This window comes from Plectropomus leopardus, chromosome 11, assembly GCF_026936395.1.
Source record: "Plectropomus leopardus strain MGB_pleo_1.0 chromosome 11, ASM2693639v1, whole genome shotgun sequence".
NCBI classification, from domain to species: Eukaryota; Metazoa; Chordata; class Actinopteri; order Perciformes; family Serranidae; genus Plectropomus; species Plectropomus leopardus.
In genome coordinates this window covers 17,317,533-17,345,475 of record NC_142186.1, presented here as the reverse complement: position 1 = coordinate 17,345,475, position 27,943 = coordinate 17,317,533, and the positions used below count along the sequence as shown (strand labels likewise).

At 38.0% G+C, this 27,943-nt stretch overlaps 6 protein-coding genes and 2 long non-coding RNA genes across 12 annotated transcripts; 3 read left to right on the top strand and 5 right to left on the bottom strand.

Moving 5' to 3' along the window:
* Positions 1-519: 519 nt before the first annotated feature.
* On the top strand, positions 520-3,889 carry psenen (presenilin enhancer, gamma-secretase subunit). Of its 2 annotated transcripts, none has more exons than XM_042490562.2 (4): positions 520-676; positions 1,022-1,100; positions 1,896-2,000; positions 3,300-3,889. In XM_042490562.2, the coding sequence occupies exons 2-4, from the start codon at positions 1,040-1,042 to the stop codon at positions 3,437-3,439; spliced, it is 306 nt and encodes a 101-aa protein (XP_042346496.1). In that variant the 5' UTR covers positions 520-676; positions 1,022-1,039; the 3' UTR covers positions 3,440-3,889. The 2 variants fall into 2 exon arrangements, with proteins under 2 accessions (XP_042346496.1, XP_087940251.1); XM_088084125.1 differs by lacking the exon at positions 520-676 and adding an exon at positions 731-864.
* Positions 3,890-5,911: 2,022 nt separating this feature from the next.
* hspb6 (heat shock protein family B (small) member 6) lies at positions 5,912-7,434 on the top strand. 2 transcript variants are annotated; one of them, XM_088084124.1, is made up of 4 exons: positions 5,912-6,072; positions 6,174-6,343; positions 6,624-6,746; positions 6,856-7,434. In XM_088084124.1, the coding sequence occupies exons 2-4, from the start codon at positions 6,188-6,190 to the stop codon at positions 7,003-7,005; spliced, it is 429 nt and encodes a 142-aa protein (XP_087940250.1). In that variant the 5' UTR covers positions 5,912-6,072; positions 6,174-6,187; the 3' UTR covers positions 7,006-7,434. The 2 variants fall into 2 exon arrangements, with proteins under 2 accessions (XP_087940250.1, XP_042346495.1); XM_042490561.2 differs by having other exon boundaries at positions 6,853-7,434.
* proser3 (proline and serine rich 3) lies at positions 7,356-13,533 on the bottom strand. Of its 3 annotated transcripts, none has more exons than XM_042490516.2 (14): positions 13,427-13,533; positions 12,933-12,970; positions 12,751-12,859; positions 12,392-12,657; positions 11,994-12,145; positions 11,782-11,873; positions 11,126-11,211; positions 10,916-11,046; positions 10,556-10,794; positions 9,933-10,453; positions 9,234-9,426; positions 8,054-8,225; positions 7,689-7,770; positions 7,356-7,513 (listed from the first exon to the last, which is right to left on the bottom strand). In XM_042490516.2, exons 2-14 carry the CDS (start codon positions 12,941-12,943, stop codon positions 7,462-7,464), a joined length of 2,106 nt encoding a protein of 701 aa, XP_042346450.2. In that variant the 5' UTR covers positions 12,944-12,970; positions 13,427-13,533; the 3' UTR covers positions 7,356-7,461. The 3 variants fall into 3 exon arrangements, with proteins under 3 accessions (XP_042346450.2, XP_042346452.2, XP_042346451.2); XM_042490518.2 differs by having other exon boundaries at positions 13,384-13,513; XM_042490517.2 differs by lacking the exon at positions 13,427-13,533 and adding an exon at positions 13,140-13,377.
* Positions 13,522-17,759, top strand: lin37 (lin-37 DREAM MuvB core complex component). The gene is made up of 9 exons (XM_042490558.2): positions 13,522-13,979; positions 14,224-14,299; positions 14,415-14,465; positions 14,617-14,646; positions 14,857-14,942; positions 15,102-15,262; positions 16,795-16,926; positions 17,031-17,104; positions 17,376-17,759. Exons 1-9 carry the CDS (start codon positions 13,946-13,948, stop codon positions 17,461-17,463), a joined length of 732 nt encoding a protein of 243 aa, XP_042346492.1. The 5' UTR covers positions 13,522-13,945; the 3' UTR covers positions 17,464-17,759.
* On the bottom strand, positions 15,749-16,824 carry LOC148188235 (uncharacterized). The gene is made up of 2 exons (XR_015777890.1): positions 15,926-16,824; positions 15,749-15,819 (listed from the first exon to the last, which is right to left on the bottom strand). It is a non-coding gene; the product is annotated as an uncharacterized LOC148188235 (long non-coding RNA).
* Positions 17,675-20,818, bottom strand: LOC148188234 (uncharacterized). The gene is made up of 2 exons (XR_015777889.1): positions 19,879-20,818; positions 17,675-18,953 (listed from the first exon to the last, which is right to left on the bottom strand). It is a non-coding gene; the product is annotated as an uncharacterized LOC148188234 (long non-coding RNA).
* Positions 20,819-20,986: 168 nt separating this feature from the next.
* LOC121946107 (chemerin-like receptor 1) lies at positions 20,987-23,549 on the bottom strand. The gene is made up of 2 exons (XM_042490543.2): positions 23,360-23,549; positions 20,987-22,933 (listed from the first exon to the last, which is right to left on the bottom strand). Exons 1-2 carry the CDS (start codon positions 23,367-23,369, stop codon positions 21,840-21,842), a joined length of 1,104 nt encoding a protein of 367 aa, XP_042346477.1. The 5' UTR covers positions 23,370-23,549; the 3' UTR covers positions 20,987-21,839.
* Positions 23,550-24,004: 455 nt separating this feature from the next.
* LOC121946113 (chymotrypsin-like protease CTRL-1) lies at positions 24,005-27,293 on the bottom strand. Its single transcript, XM_042490552.2, has 7 exons — positions 27,138-27,293; positions 26,897-27,000; positions 26,706-26,785; positions 26,499-26,580; positions 25,075-25,255; positions 24,780-24,910; positions 24,005-24,338 (listed from the first exon to the last, which is right to left on the bottom strand). Exons 1-7 carry the CDS (start codon positions 27,181-27,183, stop codon positions 24,177-24,179), a joined length of 786 nt encoding a protein of 261 aa, XP_042346486.1. The 5' UTR covers positions 27,184-27,293; the 3' UTR covers positions 24,005-24,176.
* Positions 27,294-27,943: the final 650 nt, after the last annotated feature.

Below are 27,943 nucleotides of genomic sequence, written 5' to 3'. Positions count from 1 at the left end.
AGTGCTTTGACAAACGAGGCAAAGCAGAAGCAAGAAGGGTTTCTTGCAGAGGCAACATTACTATAACAGCCAAACAGTAATACCAAACTAAGGCCAGACAAAATTTAAAGTAGAATTAAACGTGAGAGAAATAATTACAAAAGAAAACAACAACAACAACCCATATCAATAATAGTGAATACAATTTAAAAAAAATATTAGCAGTAAACACAGAAATAATAGTTCTAATAAAAGAATAAACATGAGAGACAGATAAAAAGAAAAAAAAAAGAAAAGATACATTAAAAGACAAACTAAAATAGATGAATAAAAATAGATGAGATCACATAAAAGCAAGTCTATAAAAATGGTTTTTAAGAAGTGATTTAAAATGAGTCACTGATTCTGCGGATGTAGGCCTATAATGTAGGCTGTTCAAGGTTTAGATGGGAGGTAAATAAACTAGCCTATAAAATAATAGTCAAACATGAGGCACAGGGGCAGACCCGCTACATGTCCGGTACAGTAGGTGGCGGTATGCAGTGTAGATCAGCGGGTGTTGGCATTAAAAAACAAAGAGGACAGACGAAGAAGACTGCGATCCAGAAGTCAGAAGAAGAAGAAGAGGGAAGTGTTTATTGTACCCTTTTAGTTAATTTGCGACGAATCTCTGACTTTTTGGCCTTACTGATACCAGGTAAATTATCCCAGTAAATTGTTCCAGTTCAGTAGAAATATTGTAAAAGGACTTCACCCAGACCCATCTGAGTTACTCCCTCGGCGGTTTGTTGCAGTCGGAACACCCAAATGTTACATTGCTAAGCTAATGAAATGCTAACTTCTTTAGCCTGAGACGACTTTCGAGTCATCTGACAACTCAAATAGGTCAGCTGGCTGTTTCACTTACTTTAGACATGCTTAGACAAGTAAATGTTCGCGTGTTACACGGAGACAAAATCCTTAGTCACAGAACTTTAATGTCTTTGGGGTGTTGTGTCGAGGTAGTTCTTTTCTATAATTTTTTTGTTTTGTTCTTATGCAGGAGCTTCAAAAATTCACAATGAACCTGGAACGACTGCCCAATGAAGAGAAACTTAGCCTGTGCCGGAAATATTATTTAGGTGAGAGTACTTAAAATATACATCTTGACAGGAGAAGTGTCTAAAATGCTGGGTATGCATAAGTTGTGTTAACACCTGCCTCCATAAGATATACATTCATAAAACACCCGTGCATCTCATTTGGATGATAGTGAGGATGATGATAGATTAATAGTAATTGCAGTGACTGAAAACCAAAGCATGTAATATGTGGAATATGTTCATTTAATATTGAATGCTATATATATATATATATATATATATATATATATATATATGCTACACATACATACACTGTGTAATTCTTGTTTTTATCATAATTGTACTATGTAATATTTATATGAATATATTGACCTGTGTCCATGTACATATGCTTTATATTTATAATGTGTAACATACCTGGGCATCCTGTGTAATATTTTAACTCTTTCTGTTCAATAATAGTTATTTATACCCATGCTTTGCAGCAAAAGCGTGTATTACAGTTATCTTACAAAACTATCAAACATGGACATACAGTAAATGTATAAATGAAAGGTTTATTCAGTATTTATAAATTGTATTTTATTTTATCCTTTTTTTTAAAAAAAAAAAAAATCTAATTTGAATTTTTGTCATGTTTTTATCCTTATTTTTTCCTCAGTCATTTTTTCTCTTCTGACTCTTGAGTTGCTGTAACTTGTGAGCTTCGCTGGTGTGGGATTTACAAAGTCTTATTTTATGAACAACTTAAGTAGATTTGCTAAAATATTAAGAGGTAATTGTCAGTAGTATTGTTATTGATGATGTTTTTTAACATATTTTTTTTTTTCTTAGGTGGCTTTGCATTTCTGCCATTCCTATGGCTGGTCAATGTAGTTTGGTTCTTCAAGGAGGCATTTGTAAAGCCAGTCTACACTGAACAGCTGCAGATCAAAACTTGTAAGTGTCCAAATTGCTTCTTTTGACACCAAAGATTTTTACAAATGTACTAGCTTATTCAAGTTGAACAAAACTCTGCTTCCAGAAAGAGCTAATGTTCACATTCAATTTCTTTCAGGAATCTAACACTCAATTCATTCACTCATTACATTTTCAAACAGCCCAGGCCTCCTGTAAAAACCTCAAAGCAAATGTTCTACATTCCGTTTACATAACTGCATATGGGCATTTTTGTTCAATCATGGTCAAGCTGCTGGACGTTCCCTTAAAGGAGCAGTGTGTAACATTTTGGGAAGGATGTGGGATTTTGCTCTAGGAGAAAAAACATGTAACTCATTGTGTGATTTTGAATACTCGAGTGTGTCGAAATACAAATACCTATAAATGATATTCTGTGAGAATTATCACAATATTCATGTGATCCATTCTTATGCTTAAACCTGTAAAGAAGAAAAAAAAATGCATCACAAATTTCAGGCTAGCTTACATTAACAGACATTTATTCTTGTGCTTTGGTCATATGAACAATTACGACTGTGAATGATCCTGTAATAAGTTTGTTGTGGTTTAAAAACAAAATATATACCTACATACATTTGTACCAATAATGACACTTGATGCAGAACACATGTTGTACTTTATAAAACAATGTTGAGCAGTATAACTGCAATTTTCTTAACTTTATTTTTTAAAGAAAGCTTTGGTAAAATCTAGAATATGATATGATATGATATACAGCACTGTGCAAAAGTCGTAGGCCACTTTGAGCTTTATTTTAGCAAGATTATAATGACCATACATATTTATTTCTCAGTAGTCTCTTTACTAAAATACAACTGGTATACAGTATTAAAAATGCAAATATTTCAGAATAAAACTGTCTCATCAGGCTTAAGTTGCAAATATTTAGTGTGACCTCCATTTCCACTTAGCATGTCTTGAACACTCTTAAGCAATATGAGATTTACATACTAATCTTCTGGTGTGTTTACACCAGGTTGGATTCAAGACACGTCCAAAGCTCAATATTGATTGAGCTACATTTTGTTATGGTTGTATGATTCCATGTTTCACACTAAATATTAATTTCAGTCATAAGAGGCCATTTTGTTTTGACATTTTTACTATTTTAAAACATTGTACATGTTCTCTGTATTCTTTGTATCTTCATAAAGAGACTAAGCAATAAACAATTTTTCTAAAACAAAAAATCTATGGCGGCCTAAGATTTACAGTACTGTAGCTGGCTGCCCATTATTTTGATGCCAACTAACTGTCTCTTGTGTGTTTCTCATCTAGATGTGAAGCGGTCAGCACTGGGGTTGCTGTTATGGGTAGCTGTCCTCACCACATGGATTACTATTTTCCAGCACTTCAGAGCAGAGTGGGGGGAGGTGGGAGATTACCTCTCTTTTACAATTCCACTGGGCATTCCCTGAGACTTTTTTCTACGTCGGGTCTTGTGAAAATAACTAATGATCCACTAAAATGGACCAAAGAATTTTCCTTCTTTAACTACAGTGAGCGATTCTGGTGATTTGTCTGGTCTCTGGAGCTAAATCTAATGGCTGAAAAACATTAACAGAGTAATCGCTTGCGTCTTCAAAAGATAAATGCTGTAGGATTCGAAAATATGTTTTTTTGTGCTTGCTAAGGCATTTGTTCTTTGGTTTTAGAGTAGGTTAATTAATCTTGTTTAGCAGACGATATTAACTGTCATGACAGTATCTAACAGTATCTAATGACGAAGCTGGAGATTGAACATGATTCAACAAACTGTTTTTTTCCCTTGACTTCATTGTGGAGTTAGTTTATGTGTGATTGTGCACCCTGAACTATTTTTACGTGTGTATGAATGATGAATAAATAAAAAAAAAATCCCAAATGCCTCCAAGTTACAATGTTTTTACTCCATGTACTGTATTTGACATGGCAAGTAATAAGTTTATTCTCATGTTGATAAATCATTATCCCTCTAGGGTGTATGACTCTGTATATGCTTTGTGTTTGGTGACTCGCAGAAAAGGAATTTACTCAATATATACTCCTAATATTTTGCATTGTTACAGAAGGCTCCTAAAGTCTGGACAATCACTGGCGCCTGTTGTGAAACTCAATAACTTAATCCCCCAAATGTCGCCACTTCCCTATCATCCTATATGAGTCATAACATAATCTGTGCCATTTTTAGCCCCTCCAGTCAAAGTTTAAGTGACAGGTTTTACGTTACTAACAGGGAGAACATGTGCCCGCCGTATAAAGTGCTGACCTCATTGTAGTGTGCCAAGAACAAGTCAGGAGTATCAGCATGTACTTTTATGATGCTGGGACTCCCTTAATAAAACGGATCACAGAGAGGAAACTAAAGTATCATTGGACATTGCTCACATCATGAACATTGTACAATGTTTCTGAGTGTCATATTATGCGAGTGTACTGAGTGAAGTGATGAAAGGTAACTAGGCACATGTACTCGAAGTACTTTAAGTACAATTTTTAGGTATTCCATTCCATATTAGGCTACTTAACTTAATTTAGCAAAAAATACTTTACGAGGGGAGTGTATGTTATTTTTTTGAGAGGGAAGAGGGTAGTGCAATATGAGGGAGGTACTTCAAATGATAATTTAAGTATTGGGGAGGGAGTTATGCTTTTTTGTTTTTTTTAAATTTGGCATAGAGGAGACATTCAACTTTAAATGGTCCTATTTTGTATTTATTCTAAATACCCCCAGAACTTCAAAACCTGCAAGTGGGTTTGAAAAGTATGTTTTCTTTAAAAAAAAAAAAAAAGTGCACCATTTATCATAGCCAGAAACGGTGAAATATGGTTATTTAACATGTAGTCAGGTGAGGTAAGGTGTGTCACTCAGGGAGGATCAATGAAGAATATGTGCAACTAAAAAAACAAACAAAAAAGCAGCCACTTCCCTACAAATAATGTACAATCTCTTATGGAGATTTTATACACAAATCATTAAAGCAGCTTGTAAAATCTTTTACTGTCATAGATTAAACTAATCAGCAAAAATGTTAAGTGGTTAAATTTAGCTTTACCGAGGATCATGCAGGATGTTTGAGCAAGGTGGTAGAAACATCAAAATGTCCAAATTTGTAAAAGGATTTCCTCACACTAACCTGTATGCAGTACTTCACTTTATTGTGAGCTTTCGGTCTGTCAGACCTTCATCAGAGCAGACTTGTTCTGACAGACCGAAAGCTCAGAATTAAATAAAACGATTATTATTATTATTATTATTATACCATCAAAAGTGCTAGTTATGTAATAATACATAAAACAACAACCACTGGAATAAATTTTCTGCCTTGTGAGTACTTACTTACTTACTTTTGATACAAGTAGCCTATATTTAGCTCAAACGTCTCAGTTGAACTACTGAATGCAGGACATTACTTGTAATGTTGTATTTTTACATGGAGATATTACTCAATGATCTGAATAGTTGTCCCCCCACTGTGATGGTAAGTGATGGGGGAAGCACACGTGCTCTGGCATGTGAGGCCCTGCTGTCACTGTCTGTCTGGCATCAGCTCACGAGGGTCAACAACATCTCTTTTGAACTTATTTTTGGAAAGACCTGCCTTGACAACCGACCTTAGGCATATATTTCGTAACAGGTCATTATAAGAAAATGTGAACAATTTGTTTCAGTTTGCGTGGTGCCATCACAAATGACATGTAGGCTACATCATTGTTAATAGCCAATAAACACGTTAATTGCCAATAAGCCCGCAACAGCTGCGTCACTCCCAAAACAATACACTCTTATCCTATATGGCCCTGCCTGGTCACCCAAGGGTACGCATCCAGAACATAACAGAGGCAAGGTGCCCTATCATGCATTCCCAACTCATTATGCAAGTCCAGTATAAAACACACACCGTTAACAGTCAGTCACATCGGGCAGTCAGAGCAAGAGAGAGGAGCTGGGAGTCAGACAGACGGGGATATCATCATCGCTGCTCTCATTTGACACAAGTGGGAACACAAGCAGTTAAACAGGGGCTGTCCTCTTCTGCCACACTAATTTGGTCAGGGAATTTGAGCAGAGGTAAGCTGTGGCCACTGCTGACTGCCTTGTAGTCTCACTTTCTGTAGCCTCAACTGCTTTTAAGTCAGCTATACTTGTTTGTGTTTTGTTGTTTTTCAAAGTCTACTGATTGGAAATGGACTTCATCCTGCCACCCACACTGCCAGCTGGGGGTATCCCATGGGAGAAGGTTTTGCCACCTCTTATTCCTCGCCTGAATGGGACCTATGGGCAATATAATTGGTCCCCGAAACTACTGATTCCAGAGACTGATAATACCTGCTCTGCAGAGGTAGGTCATTAATAGTTACTAGGTGTTTAAACAATTGTTAAAAAAAAAAAAAGATGACTGCATTTATTCTAGCTTCATAGAAATGCATAAAAATACAAAACAAGTCAGTGACATCAAATAACCTTTTACGGTGGTAACTTGTTCATTAGGTTGTTCTCCTCATTTTCTATCTATCTAGTTCTTTGTTTGGGGGGCATGTTTATCATGTTTACAAGGTCAAGAATGAACGAATGAACTTATATATAACATATACTAACAGTATTTTGACTCATCTTGGTAGGTGACTTGTGATGACAACGGTTTTACGGTTCAAGTTGATGTAAAGCACTTCAATCCAGAGGACCTCATGGTCAAAGTGATCGGAGACTTTGTAGAAGTGCAAGGAAAGCATGAAGAAAAAAAGGTTGGTATTCTGGGAGGAACAGTGCTTCTTTTTGTTTATTTACCCTTCAATAGTTAGGATTTGTCTTACCCTCTAAACTTGTTTTATCTGTATTTTTTTTTGTTAGAAGGATGGTCCAGGGGTTACATCACGGCAGTTTAATCGCCGCTACCGAATCCCAAAGGGAGTAGACACTATGGCTTTAGAGTCAGCCGTCTCTCCAGATGGCATCCTCATCATATCCGCACCGATGCTACAGGACTCCAGAACCCTGATCTAATCGCATTGATACCAAACATTCAAAGCTCTTCCATATTCACCATGTATGAAAACAACAGAAGCCTTTAAGAAGACACAGGCTCATACAGAAATAAAATGAAGCTCCTTCAATCACAGCAACACTGAGCACATGTGCCAAAACACTCATTTGTTTTGTTCCTGGCACTGTTCAAATATTCCCTGCTCTCTGAGGTTTGTATATACTGCTCTGCTATTACTCACCAATCTTACATAATGTTTCAAGGAACCACTATGTAAATATTCTAAAGTTCAAGCTGCTGTTTTTTTTGTGTGTGTGCTACTTTTGTAAAAAGCACTGCATTGTGATTGTGATTAATGACGCACGCAAACTTATCTCTGTACTCTTTAATGTGGAAATGTTTCTTCAAAAATGACAAAATAAACTTTATTTCTTTATAAAAATTAAAAAGTCACATCAAGTGTTTCTTCTCAATGTTCAAGTGCCTTGTCGCTCATCTATGAATCCGTTCAACAGAGAGTTCACTTCACTAAAAGGAAAAATTTATTTAGATTACTTTTCTGGAATTTGGGGGTGCTATGTTCAGATGATTCTTACATTATAAGAGTGATATTTCATCAGATAATGGCCTTCTAGGAACATCTTAATTTTACATTAATTATGATAATCAATTTGACTACTTGAGCAATTTAAGTTTTAATTACCTGATTTGCTCTTTTATCCATTTTCTCTGCTTGCGGAGGACTTGTAATAAAGGGTCATCTTCAAACTCTTCTTCATCTGAATCTGAAAAGGAAAAAAAAACTGCTGTTGAAGGTGAGGAGGCAAGACGAGGATTGATAATGGAATATTATCAGCATGCATAGACAGTTTTGGCATTTAAATCCACAAAGGCAGTATGTAGTTATGACTACAGCAAAATTTAACATGGACCAGAGAGAGAAAGTTCTAGGGGCTTTGACCTAAAGGGTTGCGGCATGTTGGGAATGTTAACTATTCACAGGTCAGAATATATTCTCCACAATTAACTACAGGCTAAAGGTTGGTGGTCTTTGCTGCCATAGCTCACCTTCCGCTTCTTGCAGCAGCTGTGAAATGACCTCCATGGAGTTCTGCACTTTGCATGGAGGAAGTGAGGATTGTGGAGGTGCCGAGGATGTGCAAGGAGGAGAAACCCACAAGTCTGGGCTCCTCTGTGCAGGAGATGAATCCACCATGGGGAACATCACCTCTGAAACTACCTGTCAAGGCCCAATTAGAACATCCAACTGGTTAATGCAGCTTCTAATGACCACAATGACATCACAAAATGATGTCTGACATCACAGCAGTACCAGGTGTGCAGTGTGAGGGCAACGCCATTCATTATTTGTTCTAAGTGACGTTTATTTAATGCATTTTTGCCATTTTTTTGCACCTCATCCTAACATGGTTAAAAATAAAAATCTTTCTTTTGGGTTTGGATTTAATAGCATGTCTCACAAACAGTCATCTCTCCAAGACAACCTGGAGGAACTCAAGTATGGGTTTCTCGGATTTGATAATCACCTTGTGCAAACAAGCATCAATATCAACTCTAAGATGCTTTTTATCAGCAACACAAGCACATCTGTCACTTTATCACATAAAATGCTGGCAATTATGAAGATATCACGAAAGCAGGAAAAACATTAAGACAAAACATGCGGACAGCCTCTCCAACGACCAACTGATTAAATGTTCGTACCCTCCAGAGTCGGCATCAGGCGCACATTTTTAAAAAATATTTTGATAATTATTAAAATTATTTATATTAATGAACACATTTAAATAGCATATTAATACATATTCTGTTGACATTTTTGATAATGTAGGATAGGCTGTTTTCTGTACAATTGCTCTAACCCAATGGAACCACTGTTTTGTAAAAAAATATTGTTTTGATAAATGTTAACTTTTTTGGGTTATCATGTTTTGCTGGGTAACATGCAATTTAAAAAAAGAGCAAATTGGCACATTTCAGAAGAATTTAAAATACAATTTTGTGATTGAAAATGTTCTTTAACACGTTCAAAAGTCCTTATATGAATTTTTTGGGACAATGCTTAATATTACAGATTACGTTGTGTTCATTTAGACTTTAGGAGTGTTTTCTTAATTTTATACTGGTTGACTAGACTAGGTTTAAACTCCTGTTGACATGTCAGGGAAATTAGTTATTACAAACACCCCTACTACACTGAGAGCATTAAAGAAAATAACTTGACAACCTGTCCTAAGGCACTGTGGATTGGAGAAGAGGGTGGTGCATGATGGCCAGTGCAGCTCTCAGTGGAAAACCCCTGGCTTCCTTCCTGTTGCTGCTGCTCTGTCCTCTGCATGACCTTCTTGGAAACTCTTTGATTTGAAGAACTCCTGTTTGTAGAGCCAGTGCCATCAGTATGTTCCATATCCCCAGAATATCTGCAAAATAATATACATATTAAAGGTCCAATGTCATAAAAAGTCAGATTTCTGTCTTTTTATGATAAAACAGGTACAGGTGCTAAATAAATGTTGTCTAAGTGTCAAAAATCTCAATCCACAGAGAAATTCACGTCTGTGCTCTGAAACTGTGCCTTTACACGAGTCATCAGGACTTCTGGGAAGTTGTGATGTCACAACTGTATTATAAAGGTAGAAACTGACATGACAGGGCCTTTATGGGCAGAGGACTGATGGTGCAGAGACGGCAAGAACGCAAATGTAAAAGACCTTGAAACACTGACCAATGAGAGCAGACAGCAGAGTTTTCACCATACAGATATATTCAGGCAGTTATGAGGAAAAAATGTTTTTTGAACAAAATAATGTAAAAATGTTCTAGTAGAAACCCAAATGCAAGTATCAACCTAAAAATGAACACAATATGGGACCTTTAAGCATTCAGACTTGATTTTTTTTACCCTGTCTGTATGTTTCAATACTACCTTGTTAATTTCTTCAACTTTTTGGAGGACATTGCTGTCTTCTTCTCATTCTTTGATTCTTTTGTCTCTTCTTTTTCTTCCTTGTACCTCTCAGATCTTATGCGGTGAATAAGATGCTCTCCCTCCATGGCTCCTGATGAAGCAGGCCGTGGGGATGGCTTAGGTTCACGAACAGGCTCATTAGTTAAAGTGTTTGAGTTTCCAGGGACTTGGGTTTTTTTACGGACAACTTTGGCTTGAGACTCATCCATACTTTCTGAAATGTTTTGCTGCATGCTAGCATGAGATGACTGGATGGGACAGGGCAAGACATCACAGAGTAAATGCATGTGGGCAGGAACATGGGAAAGAGTCTGAGGGTGAGAGACTGAAGAGCCAGAGAGGACAAAGGCAGGGTAGGGAGGTGGACCTGAGGCTGGGGCACATGATCTGTTGAAGTCTTTGGTTTCTGGCTGGGGAGCAGTGATGTGAGGATGCCCAGCTTTTTGTGAGAATTCAGGAGATTGATTACTCTGATGTTGCTATAGATGATGCAAGAAAGAAAAAAATAAGATTATTCTGTAAATCTGGAATGAAAACCGTACAAAAAACATTGAGTAAATATCACACACTATGATTCCAACCTTGTAAGCCTGTCCACTGGCTGAGGGATTGTTTAAACTGGGGGCCTGCCAGCTAAATGTGGAACCATGAAGGCTGGAGTGTTGCAGGGACTGGGGCCACTCCCTGGCCTGCTCAATCTTTCTCCTTAAACGCCACTGGAACAAGATGTCATCTTCCCGGCGTGTGGGGGGCGCCATAGAAGGAATGACAGAGGATTTTTGGAAGGACACAGCTTGAACGGAGTCTGAACTGGCCTTTGCTGTAAATGTTAACACATTGCACATTACCACTGACAGAGCAGTACAGTATTAAAGTAATCCTTTACTACAAAGCTGCAAACAAATTCAGAAAGGAATAATACTTGACACTCTTTGCCTTACCATTCGATTTTATTAAACTTGGAATCAAAGGCTTTCGCACTGGCTCATCTAGGCTGACTGGAGAAGAGAAATCTGAGCACGCCAGGCCCTCTGAGCTGACAGGGACAGATCCATCACTCAGAGTATTTTCACTGTTAGAAAGACAAAAAGTTTCTTACAACTGAAGGAGGTAATTACTTTCTCATTACTGTTATTCCCTGGCCTTCATACCCTCTCAATAGAAGTCTGCTGGCCTTTTCTTGAAGGTTTAGTATCTCTGTGTCCTCTAGTTCACCCTGATATGTGTCTGATAAAACCTGAGAAACAAAGAACAGAAAGAACACTCAATAAGCCAGAATTGTCTTCATATTTCAATAAAAGGAACACTGTAAATGAATAAGACTAACTGAATAAATTTGTCAGTATTTGAGTAAACATTGTTGACAAATAATTAGGTTCTGTAATAATTTTGTGAAGAAGATACGTATGAAAGGAGCAGGCTGAAAAACAAGCCATAAATGTATCAAACATGGCTGCAAAAACGATGGCTTCCCAAGCATTTAGTAAACACAGAGGTTTCCAAATTGGCATGTGGTGTGGTGTTGAAAGGCAAATGTTTATATGCACACAGTTGGTATTAGTGTGTCCTGCAGAAACACTGCCTCCCGGGATTCAAACCTGGACAGGGTGCAGACCCAATAATCTGTTTTAACAGGACACACTAAGTCTAAAAACAAGATTAAATAGAATCTGGTTTGGTTAAGGGTTTAAACTTTTAAAATAAATTTAGTTTTGTATGCAAGTTTTTTTCAGAAACAATGCATTTATTACTTCTATTTAGAAATTCAATACCATGTTATATCGTGACTCATTCCCAATACACTCACACTGCATAGGGAAAGAGATCTGTCATGCTGATGCTCTCCAGCTGGACTGAAAATGTCAGGTCTGTGGTCATCTTTCAGAGTTTGGATAACATCTGTTCAGAGAAAGGGATTCCCCAGAAAGATTTTACCAGCAAGGTTGTTTTCCACATCAAAATTTATGAGCTGGTGACAGTTTATAACCAACAATTACGACACAGTAAACTAGAACGTACCTTTGTCTGTTGCTTTAGTTGGTGTTGAACTGCGGGGTAAAGATGAAGGTGACATCCACCAAAATGGCAACTGCTTCTCTCCAACAGCAGAAGGCATCTGCTGGCGCTCCTCTCGACTCTGTGGTCGACCATGGCGAAAGCGCTCAATGTACCTGAGAGAGCAAAGGTCAATGCTGGCTATAAGTAGTGATTCAAATAGTGACATTAAAGATTCATAAACCAGTTTCTATATCTTCCAGTCTTCACATCACAGTTGCCATGGCACTGTCATGTTTAGTCATGCCTCACATCTTTCAGCTCTTCATTTTGAGAAAAAATTACAGTTCTGTTTAAGAGGTTAACTTAGGGCATATAGGCACTGCTACATTTGAGGGTCTTTGCTCTAAACAAAAGCATACTTGGCCATCACTGAGTCCTGCTGAACTCCTAGCTCTGATGAAACTGTGCATTCTTGTGCTCTTGCACACTGCTTGGGTGACTCCATGTCAGAGGTTGTACTGCTGACAGGAGAAGATCCACAGTCGGCGGAGGGCCAGGACTCTGAAAAAACAGGGTGTCCATCTGTGGCGGCAACAGGTTGGTCATGTTGCTCAAACAGCCGTTGGCTCTTTGGGTTCAGAGTGTGTGATCTGGATTGCTGGTTTATGCGTACAGGACTTAAAGTCTGCAAAAGAAGTGACAGACATGTTTATGAAGACTTTTGAAAGAAAAATGATTATCAAATATGCCATGCAGTATAGTTCAGTTTAAGACATACTGTTTTCTTCTTTTTATTTGACAGGGACTGGCTGCGAGATGGATGGTAGTGTGTCTTCCCCACTCTGGATGCTGGTTGAAAGGGATTCTGCCTTGTGAACACAGGTCCACTGTAAAAACAACACTTGTTACCAACTGTAACTACTACCTATGGTACTATAAAGTGTGATTTTAAGATCTTACCTGGATTTCATGACAGTTGTAGATTGTCACAGGTGATTCTTAATAGCACAGAAGAAAAGATGCACAGTAGCTTCAGTCTGGGTTTGAGTTGTGCCTGTACCCAACTTAGTACTGTGACAATAAATCAAAGCTGGACTGGCATGGCTGGCTGACTTAGGTTTCCTTAAATATAACAGTTTACTTAAAAAGACCCCGTTATGCACCGACCTTTCGAGTTGACTTATGTCCATAAAATGAGTTACCATGGAGTCAAATGCAAACACGACACAAACTACCCATAAAATAGCAAAATATGCTGCTACGGCGGGGACTTGTATATCTATTCATCTTATGAGTCAAACTTTGCGACCAAAAACATAATTACATTGCTCTCTTTTCCACAAATCTAACACAATCGATGAAACCTTAAGGAAGCGTCACTATTTATGCTGATCGTTACTCCAAGACTTACAGCCAATAGGCGCTGAGTTTGATATGATGGACGTCAGATTTACCCAATCACGTAAAACTTCCTCGCAGCACCAGAGCCAATCAGCTAACAGGAAACCAGCAGCGCGCGGAAGAGGAAAGTCTGCAAGTGTCTGTTGATCAAAACAAGCTAAGTTAGCAACGGTAATTTTAGCTAGTAAGCTTTATGTTACAATACAGTAATAAAGAATATAGTTGTAGTATTTTTCAGCTAATGTATGGAAACCGCTAGGGGTACCTGTTCGCTAGCTTAACGTCAGTCATCATCGGTAAATTTAGGTAACGTTAGGGCTTTATCGTTTTCCAGTGGTTACGGCTAACGCGGAGGGTGGCTAGCAGATTTTAAACCTAACCACAGCTAGCTAAGTTAGCTAACGTTAGCAAGCAGACGTCTTGAATCAGTTCTTTGTTAGTATTGTCAAGAAACGTAACGAAAGCATTAATTACAAGTAGGTATATCAACCTGAAGACGCTATTGTGTTGAGGCGTGGTTGTAAAAGTAGGCGTTTTCACCAATTCCATAACTCAACATTGTTAACGTTATAATGCACCACGTCAAAATCAAGACTGAAAGGCCAGGTAAGAGGCTGCTTCCTTGAGATTTTCACGAAATCTTCTTGTAATAAAACATGTTTTTGCTCAGTTTGATTCAGAGGTCCTCCTGGCATAGCCAGTGTGTTTGGCACTAAAGTCACCAAAATCTATGAGATTTAAATATAAAGCATAAATAATAACTATATTCATTATGTAGTCATTTTTAGTTCTAGATTATTTATTCCTTTCTATAAAGCTCCCACTGTTGACAACTTTTACTATCCTGCAGATATTGAGGTGGCAGGTGCACGCAGCAGGCTGGATGCTGTGTTAAAGGGGCTGGTAGAGAGAAGTGAAACTGAAAGGTCAGTAAAACCTAAGATTTTGGTACCCAACTATTTTTTTTAAGATAAGATAAGATAATCCTTTATTATTATTATTATTACTTTCCAGTCAGACTAATAACTGTATTTTAAACAGGGAGCAAAATGAGGTTGACTCTGGAAAAATATCAGCGGACTCCTTAAGCAAGTATGGATTAATATTTTGTATTTAAAATGTTTGTTAAATTGGGGGGTGTATGATAGGTGGTTTGTTAAGTTTGTGTATGTTATATTATTTCAACATTAAACAAAGTGTCAAAGTTTGTTTCTAGGTTTCATGTTTCACTCACTGTTTCTAGGGATTTGTCTCCATCGTCTGCTGGAAAAAGGCAAGTGATTCAGCAATGACATTTTTTCTATACAATTGTAACTGACTAAAACAACTCACTGTGGCCCTGCTCTTGTCAGTGATTGTGATACCACATTGGCAGGTACTATAACTGCACACCACTTTACATTGAAACATTACATTTTGATGATTTTTGTTTTTCTTACATATTTTTTAAGTCAACATCTTTCTTTTTTTTTTTTTTACCCAGGCAATCAGCTCGATTTCCACAGCACCGGAGAAAGAAGCGAAAAGAGATGGATGAGGGCATACCAGAAAGCAATCAGCACAAACAAAGTAAAGTTTGTGCAAATATTGGAAACAGTTCAGTCAGAAATTATATTGTACTTTTTGCATTTGCATTGCTTAGTTACTTTGTGGTCACTTTGCCTTTCAAATCATTGTCCAACTTATTACCCTGTCTCTATCTTCCCATTTTCTGTCTCTCCACTTTAGATGCTTACATTATTAAGTTGTTTGATCGGAGTGTGGATCTCGCTCAGTTCAACACCAGCACTCCACTGTATCCCATCTGCCGTGCCTGGATGAGAAACAATCCTTCAGTTCGGGTGCAGCCTGCTTCCCCAAGCCCCCCACACAGCATGGTGGAGGAAGAGGTGAGGCTACGCAGATAACCTCACTAACTTAAATTTTATACAAAATATGCAATCACCACCAAGAAGTTACAGAAAATGAAACACTTTTTTACGGTTGACTTAATGTTGGCTTTTAAAGTTTAAGCTTGTTCCCTTACAGGGTAGGTAATCTATTGAAAAATTAAAATATTATGGCAAACTATCATGATATTGCATCAAACTTAGGAATACTGGAGTTGAAATTTAATAGATCTCCCAAACTCTATGCCTTGGATTTCATCACATGTACATGTAACAAAAGGTGAACAGTGAACAACTGAACACCATGATTAAGAGCAGGCTAGTTGTAAGTTTTTGGACAGTTGACTATGAATTATTTAAAATTAAGCACAGTTTCTCCTAATTTATTTTTTTTTTGAAAATATGTTAAGGAGAAAGTTCAGAAGTAGAGGTTTGCTATTACAGGCATTGTCAGAATACATCAGCCTTGAAACTTTACTTTTCTACACACAAAGGTTTATTTCCAAAACTCCAAGTGCAACATAAAGGGAAATAGCAAACAAATATGGGTCATGACTCTGAAAGAAACAAACAGAAATTAGAACTTCAGACAAATTAAACAAATGTAGAGCATAATAAGGATAAATAATGTTCTCAAACTAAAAATAAAGAAACTCTGCTTACCAGCACTGCTGCTCCATATGATGACCATGAAAAGGTGTGTGAAAGGGTTTGCAGGGTTTAAATAGGAAATGAACAGGTGAGATCAATCAGGTTAATGCGCATTGAACATAGGATGAAAGTGAGGTAAAGGAATCGAGATAAATGGGGAAAGTAAATGTCAAAATAAAGGAAAATAAAGGAAAATGAGAATCTTATCTATAAAATGTTTGATAAAGACTTTTGTTGGTGGACCATGGCAGTTACATCGGACTCTTACAAGCCGCTGGCACCTCTCTTCCTCTGTGTGACCAGCATTAGGGCTTTCTCTTGTGGCTAAGCAAAAGAAAGCTGCTAATGAAACAGAAGTATTTTGCTGTGTTCACAGTCCCCTCTGAAAATAGTGGCAGCAGTGATTTATGGTTAAAATGATCAAAGATTTCTGAATTGTTGTCACCATCAGTATGTTTCACTGCAGTATTAAGTAAACCTGGTAAACCAGACACCTCTATTGCAGAGGGAAGTGGCTGTAGTCATCTTGAATTTAAAGTGTATGCAGTTGATTGACCACAACCACGTATAAATCTCTTAAGCAGTGTTATAGCACCACAGACAAATAGTAATCCCCACATTTTGCATTTTTTTACTGACTTTGTAAAACACCAAACCTTTAGTCTTTGTTGTTTTTGAAATAGTTAAATGAACATTTAAAATAAACTAAGTAATAACAAAAGTAATGTTATAACGAAACTACTTACTAGAAATTATTAGTCATTTCTTAGCCCTAAAGATGCCACTATGCCATGGTCTTTGGACATTGTCACACCCGGGAAGTTTTGTGTAAATGACTGTTTAACTTCATTCCTTTTTCCTAAAGATCTTTCTTTTACCAGTTTACAGACATTATGAATGGTAAAGCTCAGAATGTGTACAGACTCCCTCCTCCAACCTCCTGTCCAATCAGCACCTCTGGTGAACCCATCAATCTCAGGATCCCACAGACTGAAAAACCCACTGTTGCCAAGGTTCTGTATTAATATATGCAAATCATTATTATCAAATTCCATAACTGAAATAAAAACTAATAAATTATATGTAACTTAATATGAACATTTTCTCTTTCCCACAGTTAACAGATTCAGTTCCTGTACCAGGATCTCTCATATGTGACCACATGGAACGCTGGAAAAAGATAAGGCAAAAGTATGTTCTTATTAAGTGCAGTTCGTATGTTTATTGATTTATTTTTTTTTTTTTTTTAACATTTTCAATGATCTGTGTATGTTAGACAGTTTACCTTGGTGTCAGGCTTTCGCCATTTTACTCAGTCAGCATGTAACATACTTGCATTTCTGCTGTTATAAAGTCTTATCATGGTATGCAAGTATGTTTGCAAGCTAGATTTCTGAAAAACCTTGGAAACATCCAAAAGTTTGGAATGAGTTGAACTGATCCATATTGTTTGTTTTCCTAGATGGAAGGAGTGCTCTAACAAAAACCAGCTGAGATACAGTGAGAGTATCAAGGTCCTTAAGGAGATGAAAGACCTCTACGATCGCTAACTGGCTAACAGTGTAGCTCTCCATCACAAAGTGGAGTCTATGCAGTTGGAAAGAAGCCACGGCGTGCTTGAACACACCTGCCATCCACACAGTCTGATTTAAAGGAAAGGATGAACTGAACCTTCAGCCTTAAAAAGACTATATGTCCTATGCATTGTAGAAACAAAATACTTTGAAGGAAGTTTGGTGCAGTCTTTTGAGCAGGAATGCGTTGTAGTTCAATGTGTTTTTTTTATTCATAAAAATGTTGTGAAGATGTCTGAATAAATTAAATGGCTCTTCAATTTTCAATCAGACACACTGTGATTCGTGAATCCTCATTATTAATGACACTGATGAAAGTCCATAATGGTCTTTTCCACTCTCCGATTTGCTTTCTTTAACAAATAAGTTTCATTGAACAAAGCAACTAGTATAAACTTTCTAAGAGAATTTGATTTTACCATGACAGTAGGTTTTGATTTTCATTGTGACTCATTCTTTTAACATGCATAGTAGTGGCTTGGTTCTTTATCAACTATTCAAGCCAGAGGTGAAGCCCTAATAACTGCAAATGTAGCATTACATTTCATATTCTTAAGGGGAGTCAGTTAATAGACACATCCTTAAAACGTGTGCTCTGTTGTAATATTGCTGACTTGACGGCAGTTACAGGAATTAAAGTGGTCAGCAAGTATTCAAACAACAACACATCCTCCCTCTACCGCAACACGCTGAATATTGAATTAAACAAAGACTGAGGTTAAAGTCTTTACTGTCGTTTGACAGATGAACAGTGTAGGAATAGTAGCCTTTTCTACAAACAGGTTGACATTTTTAGGAGTTACTGAATGTCAGTGGTACACAGAAATCAGTTACATTGTCCATTTAAATTAAATATTCTGGAGCACTAATGAAAACCATGTAACAATCCTAGTATTTTCTAATTGCACTGTAGTACTCTGATGATTTATGAAAAGTATAGGGTTAACTTCGAACCAGAGACCATTTATATTAAATGGTGCAATTGTGATATCAGAAATGTACATTTGGAAGACTACATTCCTGAGGACTTTTCTCTTTCATCTACATTTGTCTTCATACCATTTTTGTAAAGAATAGAAAACGGAGGAGTCAGTGCTGTTGTGATATAAGGACCTTTTAGGCAGTGCCTTAAGTGGAAAGGGAGCCGGTAGTTATTCACCTGTTGGCGTGTGTATCGTGCAGCTGGTATCAGCAAAGCATTACATATTACACACTGAATTTCCTGCTGAGGTATCTGCCCTAACTTCTTTTAGTGTGTCACACAAATGAAGAACCTATGCATCATCATTCTCAATGTCCAGTTTTCCTTCAGAGTGTATACAATATATACACTAGCTTTGGTGTGTGGTGCAATGAAGTTGTCAGTCCTGCAGGACTCTACTGAAGGGTGATGAAAACAAGGTGACTCAACTTCCATCAGGATAGGCATGTAGTTGTCTCTTGCTATCAAACTGGCACTCTATCTTCTGTGGAGACATAGCAGAGACGGACAATGATAGGATAGGAGTCAGACACTAAGAAAATTAGACAAGTTAGCTATGCAGTTGGCAATGAAATCAATAACAGACAGACTGTGTAGGTGATTCTAACAAAACAGTACATAATAATTAATTATTTTATATACCTGATTAAATATTTAATGGCATTTAATAAATGAAATTGTTAGTGCATCTCAGCTCACATCTTGTCTTTGCCAGGCAGTGGCTGAGAGAGAGAGGCAGAAAAGGAGTTCTCTGTGAATGTGGTTATAATAATAATAATGATAATAATAATAATAAACGATTCTGATTTTTATTATAAACGTTATTTATGTAGCACCTTTCATACAAGAAATGCTGCCCAACAACAAAGAAATTACATGCACCAAGTGCTTCACATGAAGACACGGAAGACCTACAGACAAAGTAAAACCTGCATGTAAAAATACAATAAAATCAGAATATAATGCATAGAATGTATCTTCACATGCACAAAACCCACGTGATAATACTAGTAAAAGAAAGATAAAAAATAAGGATAAAAATGGAATGCATAACATGAGATGGAAAATAAAAAGCCATGAAAAAAATACAGCAAAAAATAAAGTTCATAAAATTAAATAAAATACAACCTTTTTAAGGAGGTGCAGCAGTTCGTAAACGCGAAGCAGAATGCAAAGCAATTCAGAGAGAATACCACAATACATGTGTAATTAATTCAGTATCAGCTTTCGTACTTTAAAATAATGAAACACATCAGTAAAATGTACACGTGCAATACCATACAGATGTAAACAAAAATAGTCTAGACAGAAATTTAAATATCTTACTCGGAAAAAAAATCTTCGTGCACTCAGTGTTATTATACAAGGATTAGGTGATGATATCCATCGGAAATAAGATGTTAACTTACTTAAAAAAGGCTCCAGGTGATGAAGGCTGCAGGTGATGAAGGCTGCAGGTGATGAAGGCTGCAGGTGATGAAGGCTCCAGGCGATGAAGGCTGCAGGTGATGAAGGCTCCAGGTGATGAAGGCTGCAGGTCATGAAGGCTGCAGGTGATGAAGGCTCCAGGTGATGAAGGCTGCAGGTGATGAAGGCTCCAGGTGATGAAGGCTGCAGTATCGGTGGCAACAGACGTTGCTATGTCAACAGGGCTAGCGGAGGCGCTAACGTTAGCTTGCTGCTCCCGACCTGCAGTTTCTGGCCCGGTAGTATTTGACGGTCGGAGAACTGTATCATCGTCCAATTACGATCAGGTCCGTGCTGTCTTTGTGTCATTTTGAAGCCAGGCCAACATTACTGTAAGGATCTCATTCTTCTGCCTTTCCCGTTTTTTCCAACATTGTTGTGACTCGTGAGTTAGCGTGTGACGTTAACTTCCGCGACAGCAGACAAGTGAGCATCATTAAGTAATTCCCGCGAGAAAAGAAAAAGGGCGAGCGTCACGCGGTGTGAACGCAGTGTAAGGGCCTTTATTATTCACAAAGAGTAACTGTTATGAAGAGGACAAGAGAGGGTACTGACAGCCACCTAAAGCCCTTACGTTATCTTAGAGGTAAAATTGACCACCACTTTAACTTCATAGAAAACCCCCTTAAATGATCTTTAAAAAAACAAACAAACAAAAAATTGAATTTCGAATACTTTTCCTAGAATAACCCCAACATCAAAAAAGTGAAACATTGCCTTTGTTCAAATTTCCATGAAAGCTGTTCTGAAATAATTTTCATACCACAAAAACCACACACACATACACACACACACACACACACACACACACACACACACACACACACGCACACACACACACCTAGAAACACACACCAAAGTTTGTGGTGAATGACAGGTTGTTTCTTCATGCAAAATAGATTTGGAGTGACCTCATTTACAGATGACGTTCCATTTTGCAAACGAAATATGTCAAGCATATTTTTATATCCTGTGAGATTAAAAAAAACCCATCTAGTGTTCTAGTTTTTCTAGTTTTTTCATGCATAAAGAAGAGAACAGCCCATCAAAAATATTTATTGGCTTTACTGAAATGCGCAGCACTATTATTAAAGATTAGACTTGTGTGACAGAGATACTACAATAAATGATCAGCCTATCAGTAAGCATGGCTAATTAAGGTAGGAGCATCAAAAGCTTATAAACATAAATACATAACTGGTGTCTTTATCACATGAATTACAGGCAATTCCATATCAGATTTCTTGAAGGTTACAGTTTCATGGTAAAAAATAAAAAAATAATAATTCTTACACAAAGTCATTCATATTTATGTTTTACTTACACATGTGGTTTCAATGATTCTGGCTGATTAGACTAAGTGGTACAAATTTTGGAGGTGGGGGACACATCCAATTCAAAATTTACAACACATTTGTCCTGCTCCTATAAAAGTATGAAAGAAGAAGAGGACTTTTATTTCACCTCAAAGGTAATACTTGTAATCTGGCATGAAAAGGGGAAAGAAAACAAAGTAACTATGTACAGTTAAAGGAGGAAGTACCATGACATTTCCAAGATAAATTGATGCAGAAGAGGCAAAAATAAGTGCATAAAAAACCCACCAGAATGCAGGAAATCAAGTGTATGATGTTATATTTAGGATATAAAAAGCATTAAAAAACATAAAAATCACACATAACAAATATTAAACTCTTTTTTTTTTGGTGCACAAATGTACTTGCCATGAAAATTTAATGTCGTTATCAATAAGTGCTTTACTTTTCTCACTATTGATTAAAAGGTCGGCCTTAAAGAGAAACTTACATCGCTTGTTGTGGTGGTTTTAATGAGTGCATACTGTCTCTCTGCAGAGGTAACCGCTTTACTTTCTGTGACGTTTAAGCAAGTAGTTGCGGAGGCCCTATTCAGTGCTCATTGTATCTGTCTCGGCAGTGATGACTACTTTGCTTTCTGTGTCCAAGGATGTGGCTGTGCCTTTCCTCTCTGGAGGTGCAGTAGAGTCAGACTTCCGGGTAATCCGAGAAAAGTGTGACGACAAGGAGCGAGAGGACATAAAGGATAAGTGGTCCTCTGCCAGGGCATTCTCTAGGACGAAGCATATGGACTGTCTGAGCTTCTTCTGGAATTCGTCACACATGAAAACATAGAGAATGGGGTTCAGGCAGCTGTTCAGAAAACCCAGACTCAAAGTAAGAGGACCTACAATTATAACAACATTCCGGAGTTCAGGATCATTAGTAGCACGGGCCTTTAATTCTATGAAATGCAGGATGTGGAAGGGCAACCAGCAGATGAAGAATGCGAGAATGATGGAGAAAATGATTCGGCGGGGTCTGTGTTTCCTGTTCCTCTGCAGGCGCCTTGCACGAACACTTATGGCCACATAAGAGACAAATATTACCACGAAGGGGATGAAGAAGCCAACAACAAAGCGAAAAATGCCAAGACTCCTCATTTGTTCAAATGACATGGATCGAGTATAACCACAGTGAATCACCCCCCCACTCTTCTGGGTTTCACGAAATATGCTGTAAGGGGTGCTGCAGATCATAGCACATATCCAGATAAAAGTGCATATGATCTGGGCTTTGCAAACAGTGCGCTTGTTTTGTGCCCACACCACCACCCACACTGACAGGACACGATCCAGACTTATGGCTGTCAGAAGAAAGATGCTGGCAAACATGTTGACTACGGCCACAAAGGTGTTGAGCCTGCACATTAATAGTCCAAACTGCCACTGGTGATCCTGAGCTGCAGAAATGATCGAGAAAATCAGGAACGTCGTAAAGAGGAAGTCAGCCAGGGCCAAGTTGAGAAACCAAACTGAGTTGACAGTTCTTTTCATCCTGCAGCCTGTCACATAGATGACCAGACCGTTGCCCAGAGTCCCGACCAGAAATATCACACAGTAGACGACCAGGCAGAATATAAGCACATTTTTGCGTATCTCGGCAATCCCTGTTTGCTGACGTACATTGGAAGTCATGTTATCTATTGAAACAGAAAGAAATGTGTTATTACAGACTAGTATCTTCAATGAGTTCTGCAATATGCACTGAGAAAGCTATTACCAAATTAATTAAGTGATCTAGTTTTGGTTAATTCTATATGTTTTTATAAATGTTTTTTTGAATGCTGTCCTGGCACATGTTATATGCAACTTTAGTTCCCACTTTAATATCGGATTGGACGAACAAATCACAGAATACTTGGTTCGAAATTTCAAGTTGACTTTTCCACTCATTTCACTCTATTGCTGTAGCTATATATATGTGTATATAGCTATATAGATATATATAATTGAATAAAAATGACAGAATGCATACCTATTTTAGATCAGTTATGCAAGAAATTTCAGACCAGTTGTCTGTCAATGCAATTTAAAAGCAATGCAATTATTTGTTTAAAGTTTCTTACCAGTCCCCATTTTTTTCCCTGGTGCAAGGAGTGTCTGTCTTTATTCTAAGTTGTTGTATCTTGCTCTGCCTTTACTGATTACCTCCCTCCGATCACTCCTCCTTCTCAGTTCAATCAGCTGCCAATGAGACAGTACTTCTGCTGCTGCTATGGCTTTGCAGTAATGCAATAAGCACAACGCACAGGCAAAATAACAAGAACACCTCAAAATATGATGCAATCCAACAGGACTGTATTATCTTAAAGTTATAGAGCTGAATGAGCATCACTCTGATGAAGTCATAACAGGTGTTGAAACAGGCATCTTTCAAGGGTAGTATTTGTTGCAGGGCTCTTATAATCTGCATCTAATTTTATTGAAGTATTTCTTCTTTTGAACCCCCTGTGGTTACTTAACACAAGCCCTCTAAAACTGTTTTTCATTTTCATTTTGATCTTTTTCTGTAATTGCATTTTTGCTGTATGTTGCACAATACAACTTTTCAGTCCTTTCACCCAAGCACACATACACACCCACAGACACACATACACACCCACAGACACACACACACACACACACACACACACACACACACACACACACACACACACACACACACACACACACACACACACACGACATGAATGTAAAACATGAAACCAACATTGGTGTTCTCAAGTGTTGTGTTTTATGCATGATTTCTCACAAATGCACCAAACGCAACGGTACAATGAAAGGTTTCTATAATGTAAATGTTGAACAGAATCCCTCATTAATCACGGTGAGGAGCAGAATGATGAGAAGACATGTGATTTGCACATTCTATGTGTTTGCACTTTAGTTGGAAGCAACAGTCTGGTCGACCCAGCTGCGCAGGTAGGACACGCGGGAGTACACAGCAGGGGCGCGCACGTTGCAGTTAGAGGTGCCCCAGGACACGATACCAACAAGGGACCACACTCCACCGTTCTCACAAACAAGAGGGCCACCAGAGTCACCCTGAAATGAGACAAATATTTTTTTTAATTGACTTTCAAGAGCATGAGTGGGGTCATATAATATAATGAAAGCTTAGCTCAAGCTCTTGACATTTTTCTATAGTGAGGGGACTTTATGTTCTGTATAGTTTCATATAGGATGTGGGTTGGCCTGCCATTAAGGACTGTACTTCATTAATCAGAGAAGTGAGGGTAGCTGGTGTATAACTTCCTTCTTCTTTTCTCATGATCCTCCCATGAGCCTTGCTGAGTGACGAATGAACTGTATTTCACAGTTTATATCTGTGCTAAGTAGAGTGATAGTTGTGATATCTCAACAAGTGATTTGTCATTTGCAAAATTTATGAAAATGTACAAAATGTACATGCTCTGTCACTGATGTTCAGAAATATTACTTTTTTTCTCTACAAATCTGTATTTCAAGCACTGAGATTGCTGTTACCTGACAAGAGGACACTCCAGAAGCACCTGCACAGATCATGGCATCAGTGATTCTGTTATAACCCCAGTACTGCTTGCACTGAGCAGGGCTGAGCAGAGGCAGGGCAGTCTGCTGGAGGAAGCGGGGGCTTGCTGAGAATGGAGAAAAAAAAGAGATGAGGCTCGCTACACAAATATATCTTTTACATCGTTCTTAGCTGCGCCTTTATATTTTTCCATTGTGGAAATGGAGCTGTTCGTAAGTCTGTTTATCAATGTAACCTGTGCGTAAGACCTAAAAAGCAGTTGCCACTCACAGGTTTGGCCGGTCTTGCCCCACCCAGTGGTGACACATCTGGTTCCAGATGGGATGCTGGTGCTGGAGGAGGCCAGGCACACAGGAGACACACGGGATGTCATCTGGACTGGAGAGGACAGCTTCAGAAGGGTGATGTCGTTGTTGAAGTTCTGGGTGTTGTAGTAGGGGTGAGTGATGGCCTGGATGGAGAAGTGAACATAAATCATAAACCAGTATTATATAACTGTGCAAGGACACACACCCTGGATGTGGCTAATTCAAGTAAAATAATACATTTTTATAAAGAATAGAAGGCATACAGTGGGCTACAAAAGTCTGAGACCACGAGCCAAGATACTTCCATTATTCTTTTTTCAAAATATAACACTATTTTTTCTTGACAAATGATAATACTAGTTTGATACCATATTTCCTACTATCGCAATGCTTGGGGCAAGGCCATATTTATAGCAGGTAAACACTTGCTGCAAGTTAAGTTACTAATAAGCCTCAGACGAGTAGATTAAATCCACCTGTGTGCCACCTGAACACATGCTTTAATGGAAGAGATACGCCCAAGGAAATTTGATCTTTTGTACAAGGGTTAAGTTTGCCGATGCCACACGTTTGCTTAAATTTGATGCCTGACCCAGAAATTGTGCAAGATCTTGAATAGTTGTTCTTTGTTTTGCATGTCATAACTTGCGGTTTTAAATGTATCTGAATAATCCAATTTTCTTATTATTTCAAGGTTTATATAAAAATACAATAAGTTATATAAAAAGTGTAATTTTTTACAAGTCCAATTGTCTCCATGTACAATTAGTGTACATGTTTTCTTATATACATTTTTTAAACCGTTTTTGTTGACACATTGTAATATTATTTTGTTTATGTTACTCTTGTTGTCTTGTTTTTTTAATCACACATTTGTACACAAGTATATTTTTTAAATATACTTATTCACTCCTCATGGCTGCTGTAAACAAACAAACAAACAGCAAACAAATTGTTGAGTAATCATTCCATTGGTAACAGCACTGCACCCTAATATGCTGACAAGAGAAAAAAAATGTTTAGGACATATTTGCACCACACTCAATATGTTGAGCTGTGTATGCCCTTGCTTGCTCTCGTTTTACACCTCACATATCAGCATAAACAAGGGTAACATACAGGAAAACAGATACTGATCTAAACCTTTGTGGTCTGTTCACAGGAATCATATTTATCTACAAATTTCAACATCATGTTCAGAGTTGCAGTGCATACCTATAATGCACCAGTGAATATACTGTATATGAGTTATTTTATGAGTTTATTTTTTAAATATACTTCTTCACTCCTCATAGCTGCTGTAACATTGTGAATTTCCCCACTGTGGGACTAATGAAGGATTATCTTATTTTATGGTCTTCTATTTTGTTTTGTGATGTTGCTTACCCTGGAAATTGTCTTGACCTGAATTGGCTCACTGTTGGTTTGACGATCATGTTCTCCCAGGATAACACGATGGCTTCGAGGACTGGAAGGATAAAAAAAAAAGAAAAAAAGAAAAAAGAGTCAGAGGGAGTGATTATAGAGATGACAATGTTTGACATTGTCGGAATTTTTGTCAGTTTGGATGTTGGACAAGGTCACATTACTTACGATACACGGCAATGGGCAGCAGTGACAACCCAGTATTGGTTGATGAGGGATCCTCCACAGAAGTGGAATCCCCTACCATCCTAGAAGTGAGAACATGCATTTTTACTTTTTCTTTCTTAATGGCATTTTCTGAATCATACAAGATTTTAGCAAAGCTCCTGTGAGTGTGGAGGGGGCATCAATTAGGCTACCTGAAGTGAAACCTGCCAAGGCCAGGACCCAGACACAGCAGTCTGCCCATTCACAATCTTGCTGTCTCCGTATACTTGGGGCTTAATGGCAGGCACTCCACACCCTGAGGCCAAATCACACAGTCAAAAAAAATGATCGGCTCTTACAAGTGAACACATTAAAAATCATAACCATGTTTGCTATCACAGCAAAAAAAACTTTGCAGAAAAATGCATTTGCTGGTAAATCCCCATTACTCACCCAGCGCAGATGCCACAAGGGCAAAACAACTGACAAGCAAGAACATGGCTGCGTCTCAATTGTGATTCACCTCCCTGAGTGTCTGCTGTGTGGGACACTGGCTTTTATATGTGTATCACACTCACTTAACCCTGAGTTCCATGTGCCGCACTCCATACGCTTACCGCAGGTACCAGACACACACGCACACACACACACACACACACACACACACACACACACACACACACACACACACACACGATAGGCTGTGATAGGACTGTCTGAGAAGAGAACATCTGGTGGTAAACAACTCAGATGACTTACACCTGAAACATTCATCCACTTAGTCTTATGTTTGTGTGTTTGTACTGTTCTTGTGCACATAGGTCATGGCTTTTAGCAAACAAATTGTTGAGTAATCATTCCATTGGTAACAGCACTGCACCCCAATATGCTGACAAGAGAAAAAAAATGTTTAGGATATATTTGCACCACACTCAATATGTTGAGCTGTGTATGCCCTTGCTCACTCTCGTTTCACACCTCACATATCAACATAAACAAAGAGCTTCAAATAATGTTTTCAACAGATAATCCTTGATAACTACAGCAATGCCTTTTGAACGTAATTTCCTGTTTGCAATGTAAGGTAACATACAGGAAAACAGATACTGATCTAAACTTTTGTGGTCTGTTCACAGGAACCATATTTATCTACAAATTTCAACAGCATGTTCAGAGTTGCAGTGCATACCTATAATGCACCAGTGAATATACTGTATATAAGTTATTAAGAAATAAAGTGCTATTAAAAGATATTAATC

Coding starts and splice junctions, on each gene's coding strand:
- psenen (XM_042490562.2), top strand. CDS start 1,040: ATGAACCTGGAACGACTGCCCAATGAAGAGAAACTTAGCCTGTGCCGG. Junction 1,101..1,895: donor GTGCCGGAAATATTATTTAG/GTGAGAGTACTT, acceptor TTTTTTTCTTAG/GTGGCTTTGCATTTCTGCCA. Junction 2,001..3,299: donor ACAGCTGCAGATCAAAACTT/GTAAGTGTCCAA, acceptor TTTCTCATCTAG/ATGTGAAGCGGTCAGCACTG.
- hspb6 (XM_042490561.2), top strand. CDS start 6,188: ATGGACTTCATCCTGCCACCCACACTGCCAGCTGGGGGTATCCCATGG. Junction 6,344..6,623: donor ATAATACCTGCTCTGCAGAG/GTAGGTCATTAA, acceptor TCATCTTGGTAG/GTGACTTGTGATGACAACGG. Junction 6,747..6,852: donor GAAAGCATGAAGAAAAAAAG/GTTGGTATTCTG, acceptor TTTTTTTGTTAG/AAGGATGGTCCAGGGGTTAC.
- proser3 (XM_042490516.2), bottom strand. Junction 11,874..11,993: donor AACTAAAGCAACAGACAAAG/GTACGTTCTAGT, acceptor TTCTCTGAACAG/ATGTTATCCAAACTCTGAAA. Junction 10,454..10,555: donor CCAGTGGACAGGCTTACAAG/GTTGGAATCATA, acceptor CATCATCTATAG/CAACATCAGAGTAATCAATC.
- lin37 (XM_042490558.2), top strand. CDS start 13,946: ATGCACCACGTCAAAATCAAGACTGAAAGGCCAG. Junction 14,300..14,414: donor GAGAGAAGTGAAACTGAAAG/GTCAGTAAAACC, acceptor TATTTTAAACAG/GGAGCAAAATGAGGTTGACT. Junction 14,943..15,101: donor AAGCAATCAGCACAAACAAA/GTAAAGTTTGTG, acceptor TCTCCACTTTAG/ATGCTTACATTATTAAGTTG.
- LOC121946113 (XM_042490552.2), bottom strand. CDS start 27,183: ATGTTCTTGCTTGTCAGTTGTTTTGCCCTTGTGGCATCTGCGCTGG. Junction 26,786..26,896: donor CTTGGCAGGTTTCACTTCAG/GTAGCCTAATTG, acceptor TCTCACTTCTAG/GATGGTAGGGGATTCCACTT. Junction 24,339..24,779: donor CTGGAGTGTCCTCTTGTCAG/GTAACAGCAATC, acceptor GTCTCATTTCAG/GGTGACTCTGGTGGCCCTCT.